The sequence below is a fragment of the Leptonychotes weddellii genome, chromosome 3 (genome assembly GCF_054177405.1).
Source record: "Leptonychotes weddellii isolate Sample4059 chromosome 3, ASM5417740v2, whole genome shotgun sequence".
NCBI lineage: Eukaryota > Metazoa > Chordata > Mammalia > Carnivora > Phocidae > Leptonychotes > Leptonychotes weddellii.
In genome coordinates this window covers 126,671,469-126,685,195 of record NC_138371.1, presented here as the reverse complement: position 1 = coordinate 126,685,195, position 13,727 = coordinate 126,671,469, and the positions used below count along the sequence as shown (strand labels likewise).

General features: G+C 41.7%; 1 protein-coding gene across 1 annotated transcript in view; it reads right to left on the bottom strand.

Moving 5' to 3' along the window:
• Window positions 1-4,028: 4,028 nt before the first annotated feature.
• Window positions 4,029-13,727, bottom strand: part of LOC102735251 (ecto-NOX disulfide-thiol exchanger 1) — a 423,233-nt gene continuing 413,534 nt past the window's right edge. The window contains exons 13-14 of the mRNA XM_081814956.1: window positions 5,785-5,932; window positions 4,029-5,674 (exon numbers count right to left, since the gene is read on the bottom strand). Coding sequence (XP_081671082.1) covers window positions 5,799-5,932 — 134 coding nt within the window. The 3' untranslated portion in view covers window positions 4,029-5,674; window positions 5,785-5,798. The remainder of the gene's footprint in view (window positions 5,675-5,784; window positions 5,933-13,727) is intronic.

Below are 13,727 nucleotides of genomic sequence, written 5' to 3'. Positions count from 1 at the left end.
CCCGCCCCTCTTAAAGGCTTTTATTATTATTTTTGTTAAGATTTTATTTATTTATTTGAGAGAGAGAGAGAGAAATAGCACGAGTGGGAGGGGCAGAGGGAGAGGGAGAGAGAATCTCAAGCAGATCCCATGCTGAGTGTGGAGCCTGACGTGGGGCTCAATCCCAGGACCCCGAGATCATGACCTGAGCCGAAACCAGGAGTCGGATGCTGAACTGATTGCACCACCCAAGAGACCCACCTTCTGAAGGCTTTAAAGATTCTTTTTTAGAGCAGTCAGACTCAGACCAAGATAAATCACACAACGACACAGGTGTCTGGGGGTAGCCACCCCTCCCTTGGCCGTGGCCGCCACCCTTTCAGACAGAGTGCCTCCCTTGGGGACAGTACTGTACCACTGGGTTTTGTTCTGTGCAACTTCACCCTAACTAGCAATTGGTCTTGTCCAAAGAGAGAAATTTTAAACAGCAACCCTTCCCTTGCAGCAATTACCGTGTGGGGACCGTCACCACCTTTTCTCCACCAACATGCGGATTCCTTTCCCTTTTAACAAATGGTCATTTCTAATTTTCTTCAAGAAACCTTCCTCTCGAGAAGCGATGATTTCCTGCTCCTACTAACAGCCTCTCCCCCAGACACACAAACACACAACCACATAAAACATACCCACACTCTGAAATGTGAAATGCAGGTCAGCCCGAACCTAAACAATGTTCTCAGATCTAGGCAACATCTTGGGCAAAGAATAGCAACTTTTCCCACAGAGTTTTTATTTTCATAAAAATACTTGGGATAACAAAGATGAGTTGTAAAGAAACACTTTTTTCTCCCCTCAGTTTTTATGCCTTGTATAAACTTTATCCGGTCTACTACGAGAGAACCAACACATAGCTCTTAAGCTTGGGGGGAAGTGGAGGCTGGTGCTGGTACGTCCTTCTCCACCATCCTGGTCACTGGCATTGAGATTCATTTATACCCACGTATTTGTGCCTGATATTAGGACAGAAAGAATCCCATCCTCTCTAAATACATCACCATGGCAGAATGACACTGCCTATGAATAACTAAGGCCAATATGCCTCAGAAGTTTGTTCCACACGCAGCCTTCCTTTGTCCCACTTTGGTAGCTCTTAAATGAGAATTCTTGGACCCATCCCAAACCCTCTGAATTTGAGCGTCTGGAATGGGCCCTGAGGATGTGCACTTCAGCCACTTTCTAGGGTGGGTGGAGTGCCTACCAAAGTTTTAGAACCACCTCCCTGGCTTTTTAGGGACCAAATCCCCATTTCTTCATGCTTTCTTCTTAACTTTTTTCCAGTCTTATACTTTTATTTTTTTGACCCCTGCCTTCTCTAACAGCTTTTCTGTTCTTAAAAGGACCTTTCCCTGTCTAGCTCTGACCATCCAACATGGCCGTCTAGGCCTCTCTGCCACCTGCCTTGCCTTCTCACATTTCATGAATCTATCTACCTGCTCCTCTCTGAATGCTACTTACTGCCTCTCCCGTGATGATAGTGTGACTGAATGCTTTCATAAATCCTCCAGGCAGTGTCTCCAAAACACATTTTTCTGATCTACTGGATGTTGTTGTGTACTACTTTTCTTTGCAGCCATATTTCTGGAGAAAGTTCCAGCTGCAGCCGGTCTGTGGCTTGCACCCAGGAGAGGCCCAGCTCGACCTCTGTGCTCTGTGGGAACTAACGACCCCTGACCATGGCCCTCAGACCAGCTTCCCCCTGAGGAGAGGGGGCCCATCCTGTGTGCGTGCTCTCCCCAGACCCATCGCTGGATCCTCAGAGGCTTTTCTCTTTGGCACGGGGCCAGGCATCACTGCTTCCTTGTCTCACCCCTGATGGATGAGAAAACAGTCCCTGGCTATTCTCTTAGAGTCTGAGAAAAGCCAAGACTCTGTTCTTGGCCTTCATCACATTTTTCTGCATCAGACTACCTTCACTTTTTTTTCCTTCCTCCCAACTAGCCTTTTTCCCACTAGCCGAAGGATACGTCGCATGTTCGTCACACAGATGTGAGGAGGGGGTTGTCCGCCCGTGTCATGCACACCATACTTAAACTAATAATTGAGCTCCCATTCATTTCTTCTTTTTTCGGTCCTTTAGCATTGCCTATGTCAGTCACTTCCTTGCCACTAAACATTTTTATCTTTTACTTCATTTTTATTGTCTTTTCATATTTTATTACCTTACCTCAACCTGCTTTTTTCCCTTTCTTTCTTATGTATTATTAACAGACATCAATCCTCATGTTACATACCAAGCCTCTGTGCAGCAGAAATACCTGAGCAGTAATTTATAACTTACGTGAGTGGGACTGAACTCCCAGGCATTGCTAGGAAAGCTTCCCCGCTCTTTGTCATGTGGAGGCAGGGCTGTGAACCACTCATTTACACCTTCTGTTATTGCTCACCAGTGTCCATTCTCCACATGGCCACGGTACCAGGTATTTGCAAAATGCCATGGAATCCCTTACTTGGTTATTTCTTACAACCTCAAGTGAACTCTCTTAGGATGAGCCTTATGTTACTACTGAGAAGGCTGAGGCTCGGAAGAGACCCATCGTTTGCCAAGCCACACCAGAAATAAAACTCAGATACCTCCAGGGGCCTCTAACCTCATCTGGTTCCAAGTTATTCTTTACTATATTCTGTGTCTCCAAACTTTACTATATTCAGTCTCTTCCAGGGACTCCAATTCTCACTCATGTATCCATTTCCTCAGAGCCTTTCTGGTGATTTTACCACCCAAATGACCCTCTCATCCAAAGAGCATCAAGGTGAGCTTGGCCTTCCTTAGGCCCAGGAAGTAAGAAGGAAATGTGGAAGGAGGCCTTCCAAAAATTTGTTTTCAGAACTCTTGATTTCTCATCCATTCAGATGGTTCCAGTTCACATTCTTCAAATGGACGCATCTTCTCACTACTTTTTTCATCCCCAGAGCTTGAGTGCTACAAAATCCTGTTTCGACAAACTTCGCATTCATCTTCCCCGAGTCCTTGGGCAGGGAAAAGTGCACATATTTTTAAAAATGCCTAGATGGCTAAATTATAGCAATTTTTCCCTGGGAGAGAGTTGTTCAGATATTAAAACCCTCTGTGTATTGAGTATGATAATTTTTCTTATATCCCCACGAAAAGCAGTTTTTGCTTTGCTCATTAAAATGATTTGTTTTTGGTTTTTGATGAGTGTAATTTTTCAGGTAGCAATGTTTTATTCTTACTAGCAACTCCTTAAAAACCCTCTGCGAGTGCTGAAGCCCCAGTTAAGCACTATTAATCAAACACTAAATGCTTTTAAACAGCTCTACCCCTTTTTCTAATTGAGAAATAGAGCTGTTTGGGCAAGTTTATGAGGTGACCTTGATTGAATTAAAGAGGTCAGGGATGGAACAGACTTCAAACTCATATTCAATGATTTTAAAGAAATGACTTCCCTCCAATTAAACAGGAATTAGCATGAAATATTTTGTTTCTGAAAGGTTAAAAGAATTCCTCTAAGAAACTAGCTCTCTTGTTTGCTAGCTCTTTATTGAACATGAGAGAGAAGGCGCCATGGATAGTTTTATATAACGTGCTCTGTTAACGTGGTACTGATGATCTGGCATCAATTATAACATTCCTAAAGTCATAAATGTTGTATTTAAGGGGCAAAGAGTCCAATTTAAGTTTTAATTTCTATTTAAAAAGCCCAAAGACCCAACAATTTTCAATCACTAAAAAAAAAATCAAGATACATTTTCCATCTGCGTTAATTTCAACCTAGTTCTAGGGGGAAAGGTTTCAAATATTACCTAATTTCTTTGCTATTCCTCCTTTTAGCTTCATCCCTCACCTTGCCATAGTCCCCCATCTTTTAATGACCTGAAAGGACATGTCATTCTTCCTGTTCTAAAAAGTAACACATAGAGTCTTTGTTGTAGAATTATGGAAGCAGGATTCCGCAGAGGAGGGAAAAGGAACCAACATGTGTGGTGGTTTGGGGACTCCAGGATATTCTTTTTTTTTTTTTTTCTTAAGATTTTATTTATTTATTTGACAGAGAGTAAGAGAGAGAGCACAAGCAGGGGGAGTGGCAGGCCAAGGCAGAGGCAGAGGGAGATGCAGGCTCCCTGCCGACCTAGGAGCCTGGGATCATGACCTGAGCTGAAGGCAGACGTTTAACTGACTGAGCCACCCAGACGCCCCATCCAGGATACAGTTTCTGGGGAGAAGTAGTCCTGAGAAGAACAATGGCCACATTCTTTTGTGTCCCTGCTCCTGTCAACTTCAGAGAGTCGTGCATAGATTATACACAGGAGGGAGGCAAAGGGGGTAGGACAGAGAGCAAGAAGGGACTTTAAAACCACATTCCTCTTACGAGATTTGGAGCAAGTTAGTAAACCTCCATTAGACCTCAGGGTCCTCATCTGAAAAACATGGTCAGTACTATGAGGATTAAATAGATACTAGTTGTGGGGGGTTTTTTTGGGGGGGGCGTCCTAAACTGAAAAAAAAAAATCCTTTAACAGATTAGAAATTAGTTCTTCCTAGTTTGAATTTCCTATCCCATCATTCCACACATTCTTGTTCACCTACTATGTACAATATCATATGCTGGCCATTCAGAAAGGAAAGGATCTCAAACTAGTCTTTAAGGAGCATATGAGGTGCAAGATCCTCCCATGTCATCATGTTTCCACTCTTATTTGCTTGAAACAAAACATAAACCAGGGATAAGACAGAATTAAGATGGACAGATTTATACAACCTCTTCTCAGATAATCTCTGCTCTCACAGTTCTTTATGTCAGAGAATATCTGCTCACTTAGGCTCTAACTGCCAAGGGTACTGGGAGCAGACACTGTATGGACCCATGACCCAGGTCTATTCCAGGAAAAGGAGAACTCTGATCATGTACTACGACAATTCTTCAGAGTAGATAAGCAACACTCTCAGATCAAAGACTGAGTCTCAATTAGTCTTAAAAAGGACTTTGCTAATTCTTCCCCTTAATCTGGCACTGCAAGACAAATACCATGATCCCAAATACATCATAAAAATTCAATGAATATTCATTTTATCACTGCTTTGTACTATGACATTGCTTGAGATAATTCACAGAGGCAAAGAGCTAATAAAGATAGACAAATGGATGGCTTTAGGATACTCAGATAATACAAACTATACTACAAAAGTCTGGTATGGCAGGTGGAGACAATTCTTTAAAAACTGATAAATCACTAAAAGAAGAATAAAATCTTATCCTACCTCCACAAGATTTGCCAAATTGTCACTTACGTTGTACCTGAAAACTTATAATGACAAAAACTACCCGATATAAACTTGCAGAATTTATTTGGTATTTCAACTAATTATTGTTGGGGGTTAAAAAAAACCCCACATTTTTCTCATTAAATTAAAACATGGGATGGAGAGGGAGAGGACATATTACTTGTAAGATCTCTTCTGGATCAAAACGTCCCTGAGTCTGTGCATCTCATTAGGGTTGATACTATTGTAGATGCTGTCCCTCAGACTTTGAGATTTATTGAGCAGTACATCTCATAAAAAAAGAAAAAAAAAAAAAAGCCCCAGGAACAAGGAAGCTGGGACAGCACTTCAGTAAGTCTGAAATTAGATAGAGAGTCAATAAACTGGCGATCTTCTCGTTGGCTCTTCCAGCCCCTGGGGATGCAAAGGAAATATGGGATGAGATGGGAAATAAAAGGGCTAATATTGTAGCTCAGATCATTCTAGATCAACGATCAAGTCTGTGCCTGTGTTTTGAGAATTACCTCGATTTTTCTCTTCACTTGTTTGGAGAGTTTGGGAATGGAAAACAGGAATTGGGACAGTATGTGTGGTTCACCAAAGGAAATGCAAGACAGGGCACAGCTCCCTCCCCAACGTACTTCACCTCTTCAAAGCATTTCTTCTTCTTGCCTGAAGCCACAGAACAGATTGCTTTTGAGGAAATAAATATCACTCAACTAGAAAAGAGACGGTGCCAATTTCCTGAATATTTTTAAAAGCTGGCATTTCTGTTGGAATGGGTTTAAGAACAGTTTGCTGGATGCACTGCCTATGTTGAAGCCAATCTCTTTCTAGTTAGTAGAAAATACAGAAAATAATGGGAAGACTAAACATAAGCCCCAGTCAGCTTTGTCCAGAATAACATTTTAAGGTAATAAGCTCTCCAATCTACCTTTGCCTCCCAAATAGCATCATGGTGCCATGCACATCGCAGACATTGATTTTATTTGATAACTGACTCTTATGATGCCCCTTAAGGCATTTGAGGAGTTTTCTTTTTCCCATTAAACTTAGTGGTGGCATATGAAGGTCACCAACCTGGGAAAGAAGGAAACTAGCACTGAGTTCTAGACTTTCCACTTGCTACCTTAAGGAAATAACGTAACTTCTCAACATGTGACTGCACATTCTTATCTGTAAAAAAAAAAAGAAGGTGGTTGTACGAGATGATTTCTAAGGGCCTCTTCCACATCTGAAGAGACTCATCATTGCCACTCCCTGTGGGTGCAAATTCAACATGGCTGCCTGGTTTAGAACTTGAATTATTTCTTGACTCTTAATTTAATAGTTATGCAAATATGATCAGCCCTTGGAATAGGAAACTGTAAGACAATATGGTCTGGAAATTAAATGTGGAAATTTCCTCATGTAAAGCAAAAGAAGGCGATTCAATAAAGTTCCATCATCTGTTACTGGTTACTATTTGTTACTACTTTTCATTTTCCTGTATAGTTGGAAATGGTTAGGTATTCCCCAACCAATGTGAATTTCATCAGAGTTTCTCTTAGGTAATTTTAAAATTAATATTTATTGTAGTTTAATTATTAAAATAATACAGGTATATTTTGTGGAAATTTTTGAGATGCACAGAGAAGAAAACAAAAATCACCTGTAGTTACACCATCTAGAAATAATCACTCTGAATATTCTGACCTATATCCTTACTTATTTTCCCCTAACATACAAATTGTGAATACAACATATATATAAACCACTTGGAATGATCCATACATTGATTTGTAACTGATTTTTATCACTTAGCAATATACTAAGAACCTCTCATGCCATGATATAGTCTGCCAGAGTAAGATTTTTCTCAAGGCTGCTTATGGATATGTAATTAATTAACCCATATCCCAGTGTTAGATATTGATGTGTTTCTAAAGTAATTCTGATAACTGAAAATTTAGATAACTGCATCAAGTGGCAATGATGCATGTCCCTCAAATGGAAAGCAAAGGCCTCTGGGACACAGCAGCTTTGGAAGCTATAGTGGGCTCATTAAAGAACCTCCAGCACCCTACCTGAAGCACCACAATGAATACACTCCATCTTGCAACTTCTGCTCCGGAGGTGTTTCTCCCTATTTCTCTGCTACTGCTGCGGAATCCAAAATAAAATTTCCTTTCTTAACCATTTCCCAGAAGGCTGCACACATTGTGTCCTGGAATTGGAGAGGAGTGGCTGAGCCCTTAGTCCCTCCCTGGTATCAAGGACATTCACCCAAGGAAAAGAGAAGAGTCTCTAAGCTATTTAGACATGGGAGAGCTTACTGTAATAATAATTTGAAAACTGCTATAAACTTCAAAGTCTAGGGGCTTCTAAGTATCATATCATGCAGGTGGAATTTCCAAGAAAGGGATGAGAGTAATTACTTCTTTCAGTTACTTTTTTCATTAGCTATGAGGCCCTCAACTGTGTATGGCTTCCTGGAATTCTATAGGATGTCCTCTTGTCCTGGCTTGCTGTATTCATACAGTAGACCTAGCATCGTCAGGTCTTTGATTAACGAAGCTTGTGGGCAACAGTGTTAATGAGTCAAGGTATAATAACTATGTCACCAACTGTGTTTTGATGAACAAAGCAATATGAAAACATAGGAGAATTAGGACAAAGATGTTCATAAACAGTACATGAGTGCTAAGAAGTTGGTAACAGCATTATGTTTTAATATTGTCTGGTATTGATTCTTTTGGCCAATGTCCCACTTTAATAGTGTTATAGTCACACTTTAAGATTTTAGATGGAGACGTATAGAAGAAAATTCAATAGATACTATCTTTCCACTACCAACCAGTCCCATATCTATAGCCTCTCTGCCACACTCACATTTAAGGGACCTAAAAGATGCTTTGGGGATGGCTGGCCCAGTTATCACGCTTTTAATAACCTCAAGTATCCACTCTGACCACCTCAAAGATTATAGCTTCGACTCACAAAGATTCATGCAAAGGAGCCTATGATCCAGAAAAGATACCCACTCATTTTCTCTATATTTTCTATTTCATTGACATAAAAAAGGGAAGCTTTAAAAAAAAATTCACTGTTACAGAAGGAGAGCTGTCTGAAAATAAAATCATGTAGAATTATTGTTTCTGAGACTTAAAAAATATATAGATAAGTACTTCTATAGTTAAGCTGTGCAGGAGAAAAAAAGATTAAAAAACGAAACCATCTTTTGTAGTATTATAACAGTTTTCTTCTTTCATTCTTCTTAATCATTAGATTTTCCAAAATGACCAAGTATAATTTTTAGATGAAAAACAGATTTTAGGGGCGTCTGGGTGGCTCAGTTGTTAAGCGTCTGCCTTCAGCTCAGGTCATGATCCCAGGGTCCTGGGATGGAGCCCCACATCGGGCTCCCTGCTCAGCCGGAAGCCTGCTTCTCCCTCTCCCACTCCACCTGCTTGTGTTCCCTCTCCCACTGTCTCTGTCAAATAATAAATAAATAAAAATTTTTTTAAAAATTTAAAAAAAAACAAAAAAACAGATTTTATTTCTAAAATGTTACATGCTGCTGGAGGGCAATGAGCTGATCTACCAGAAGTATTTTCTATAAGCACCAACTAGAATCAGTTGATTCTAAGGGACACTTGACAAATTGTCAGTGTTGAAAAGGATAATCCCCATTTCACGATCAGAAATTCCTATTTATTATTTACAAACTAAAAAAGGAACAATTAGGAATAAATACTACTAAGGAATTCTTTCTTATGTTTAGAAAGAAAAAAAAAAAAACTTACAAACTTACCCAGATTCTGTCATCTAAACTCCCTTGAAAATATTCTGATTTTTTCCAGAAGTTGTGCAAACCACACTTAAATTCCAACAACACTGTGTTAATTTTGCTCAAATGCAAGCTGAAAACATATTTTAACATCCTGTCAGGATGAGATACTAAGAGTGTCGATAAAATGACACTAAAATAAATGTAAATTTAGATTGCGGTTACAAGTGGCTGCCTGACTCTGGGAAGATGTTACGTTGCTATAGTATTTTCCATAGCAACTTTGCATCTTATTACATAAATATTCCCTCATTGTCCTTACAGCCTACTAAGGAAACAGGATTAAATCTACTCTCCTATGGAATGATCCTGCATCAGACCTTATCAGAATGAAATGCCCAGAAAACATAATAAACCGCAATCTAGACGGTGGTGCTTTGGCAGGTGAGAGGCGTCAGTGCCGCGGGCTGGGCCTGAGCGGCTGTGTGGTGACCTTGGGCTGCACGCTGGCTATTCGTCTATGCCCTGCCCAGGTCCCGGGCTCTGCAGTTCTCCCTGTGTGAGGATGGGCTGTGAACTTCCTCACTTTTCTCCTCTGCCTGCCAACTGCCCATCAGCCCAAACCCTTCACCAGGCCCAGGGGCTTGAGTCACTAGGCAAGAAGCCAGAGCTTAACAGAGTCGCAGCCTGCTCCCCAAATGCAGCTAGACTCTGTGCGGGGCTGTCACACAGGAAACCATTAGGAGAACCACCCCCAGCTCCGAGCTAGCATGCACCAGGTATAGACTCTTGGAGATCCTCAGCGAGGGTTCTACTGGGTTTTGCGGGCATGCAGCGCAGTTGCATGGTTAGAGTGTCGGGCAAAATCTGTGGTCTCCAAGACACAACACAATTTCAGCAGAACAAATCAATTTTACACAAAACACGTGGTTAGGGAGCATTTGTGCCTATGTGAGAGATGTCAGGAATATGACATTGCCAGGTACTACATACAAATCAGATTATATGGGGGCTAAGCTTAAAGAGAGCTTAGGCTTCAAATGTGACTTTACAAAACACACATACAGTCTTGTTGGACAGGAGTGCTTCTATTACAAAGGAATCCTAGGCTTGAGGATCAATTTAATAGCATCTGTCTCTTGCATTTAAAAGGTAAGGCAATTTACAAAAAAAAAAATATATATTTCTACACTCTTCAAAATCATGTCCTTTATGAAAAAGGAAACTGTAACTGCACATGAAATCAGGGAACTGAAAAATCTATCTGAAATAAACATTTGTTTGATTTCCTTTGGTAAGATTAGCAAGATTTAAAAGGGAAGGGGGTTGGGGGGTGGGCAGCCAAAGCCCAGGCATCTTGAGAATGAAGTTCTATTTCAAGAGTTCAAGAATGAAGCAGGCTGCTCAGCCCACATCATAAGATTTATTTCATCATCTTTCAGCCATATTAGTTTTAATTAATCACATTTCTTTTTTGGCACTTGGATTCCCAGAAGACATTCTGTTGTGGTTCAAAATAAAAGGCTCATCTTTAATACAGTGGTAGCTGATGGACACACGCCGCTGCTCTTTCTCTCCTTCGGGTTGTCATCACATGTGAAAACAGAAGTCTGCTAACAGATTATCCTTCCACGCTCCTCTCACCACTGGTGCCCCTGCCTTGGGGTCTGCTGGTGTGGGGAGCTCAGCATGGCTGTGGCCTCACCCAGTCATCTCACTTTTCACATCTGAGCACTCTTTTCCCTCTGCCGAGTTCCAAGCAACTCCAGAGTAAGCCTGCTTAGATCACATGCCATGTTTCCTAAAGGCTTCTACCAGCTGTGGGCGACATGGCCCCCTTGAGTGGGCCCCCATGAGTCGGCAGCAGGACCCGGCTCTGGTGTCCAATGGCTCCTTCCTTCTGTGCCCAGGCTGGTGCCTGGGGCAGCAGTAATCCTCTTCTCATGCTTGTGACAAATTGTAATCTGTTGGGCATCCTTTATGTCTTTCAAAAACACTCTTGTATAGGAAATAAACTAAAGCAGAAAAAACAATGGCAGTCCCAGTGTTCAAAGAGATCAAGGGGAGGGGAGCCTGAGTGGTTCAGTCGGTTGAGCTTCTGATTCTTGGTTTTGGCTCAGGTTATATCTCAGTGGGGAGGCTGCTTCTCTCCCTCTCCCTCTGCCCATACCCCCCCCCTTAAAATAAATAAATAAATAAATAAATACTTTTTTTCTTTTTCAAGATTCATTTGAGTGTGAGAGAGAGAGCCCGCGAGAGCGCACGAGCAGGGGGAGGGGCAAAGGGAGAGGCAGACTCCCCACTAAGCAGGGAGCCCTATGTGGGGCTGGATCCCAGGACTCTGAGATCATGACCTGAGCCAAAGGCAGATACTTAACCGACAAAGCCACTCAGGTACCCCAATAAATAAATAAATCCTTAAAAAAAAAACAAAGAGGGGCACCTGGGTGGCTCAGTTGTTAAGCGTCTGCCTTCAGCTCAGGTCATGATCCCAGGGTCCTGGGATCGAGCCCCGCATCGGGCTCCCTGCTCAGCCGGAAGCCTGCTTCTCCCTCTCCCACTCCCCCTGCTTGTGTTCCCTCTCTCGCTGTGTCTCTCTCTGTCAAATAAATTAAAAAAATCTTAAAAAAAACCCAAAAAACAAAGAGATCAAGGGGATAGTCAGAGAGAGCGTAATTATTATTACTATTAATTTTTTTTTAACCTCAAGCTTTTGGCTTACATGCAGAATTATTCAGAAAACTGAACACTGCTAATTCCAACTGAACTTGATTGGAATCAGTTAGCTGAAAGATTTGGGAAATTCTTGCTGGACGTCTTATTGAAATTAGAAAAATAAATCTGTACCTACATGTGGTAAGTTTCCATGGCAAATCAACAACCAAGAAAACACTTTTCATAATTAAAAGAGTATGTGCTCCTATAAAGAGCTCAGAGTTTAAATGAGGTGTAATCAAAATCCAAGAACATTTGTTTGTGTGTTATGAAATGTTTTAAGGGTGGTCTATTACGAAAAGATATTTTAGTTTTTACTCTTCTAAAATTTGCGTTCAATGTACAATCTATACTCACCATATACTGGATAAGGTGCATACGCTGGATAGTGATATTCATTTTGGTTTATATTGAATTTAAAGCAATGGCTTTAGAACATATTTGGCATTAGGCTTTTAGGCATTTCGGCACTGTACTTTTATTGACTTAAAATGTATACTTCTTCTCTTCAAAAAGTATCTCACACTCTTGAGGGCAGGACAGACTGTCTAGCCCTCTCCATATCTCCTGGGCTCACAGTGCCTTGAGCACAAGAAGGGCTTGACAAATGTTTGTTGATAATTAGAATGATGCTGAGCGTCAGCTCTCTGGGCCCTAGCCTATTCAGCACATGGCACTGGATTCTGAATGGGTAAGAGTTTTGCACATTTTGGAGAAATGGATCATCCTTGTTTGAACAAGCTTCTTAATGCTTGCCATTTAAATTTCGAGCAAATGTTCTCAGGGTTACACCCTTCCCATCAACTTACAGGACAAAGGCATCAAAAAGAAGAAGGGGAATATGCAATTGAAGTCAACAAAATTCACTTACTCAGTGAAAGGCCCAGGGCCAAGTGCTGGAGGGTGCAAGCAGAGTTCACAGTGACTGAGCACTTGCCATGTGCTCGACACTGTAAGTACAGCTGGGAGGTCTCTACCCGCATGGACTCCATAGTACACCTGATCGGGCTCCGCCCCCCACACGAGGCCTTACACTCTGGACAGACTTCCTCTTTTCCTCCCTTTTCCCCCTGTGCACTCCTGCCCACCCCCACTGCCAACCTGGAGGAGGGAGGGGAAGAAGGAGCAATAGATCTGGTTTTTAAAGTTGGGCTTAATTCCAGTAAGAGGCAGACTTTGCAGCAATAAATTTGAATTTTTATCAAAAATTATCTTCATAGGTTTTGGAGCAGGATGCCAATCTTCTTGAATGAATGCTTCGATAAATCTGTCTTGATTTTCAAATTTATTAACAAAACTCATTTTCATTTTTATCGGCATCTTAGTTTTGCTCCAGCAAACTCCGTTTCCCCTTTAAGAGTCAACTGATAAGGAACAGTGAGCTGCCTGCCCAGAATTAGATGGTAGTGAGGACAGTAGTGGGGAACTCTCTAGCCAAAGACACATTGCGGAGTTATTACGTGTGGTAAAAGGCAAAAGTACAATGAAATCTTCTTCATAACCAGAAAAGCAGAGATATGCTAAAAGACACGGATTTAAAACTAAATAAATAAATAAACCCAAGCTATCACATAAGTCCTCACAAAAAAATCCTGTCCTTTCTAGAAACCGAAGTCGACTCTCTCCGTCTCCCCCTCAGAAATAAAACCCATGCAGGTTGGTCTCTGCTCTAGGAGGAAGTGAAGAGCAAGGGAGGCCGTGGTGGACCCACCTCACGCATCCTGCAAGGAGGTGGCTTTGCCACAGTCCTCTAGGGCAGGAGGCTCCACGAAGGATGTTCTCCCCTGGAATTCCCAAGAAGTCTTGGGTCACCCACTGACCGGGAGGTTGGAGGCCAAAGCTCACTGTTTGAGCAGAAAGGAGGACGGCAAGGGATTCTTTAAAGAATAGAGGCGTTTACTTCTAGGTCAGCCCTTGGCAATTGCCGCCAGTGAATCAGAGCACTAGGTTTTGAGATGTCTGCTCCTGGGTGATGGACAGATG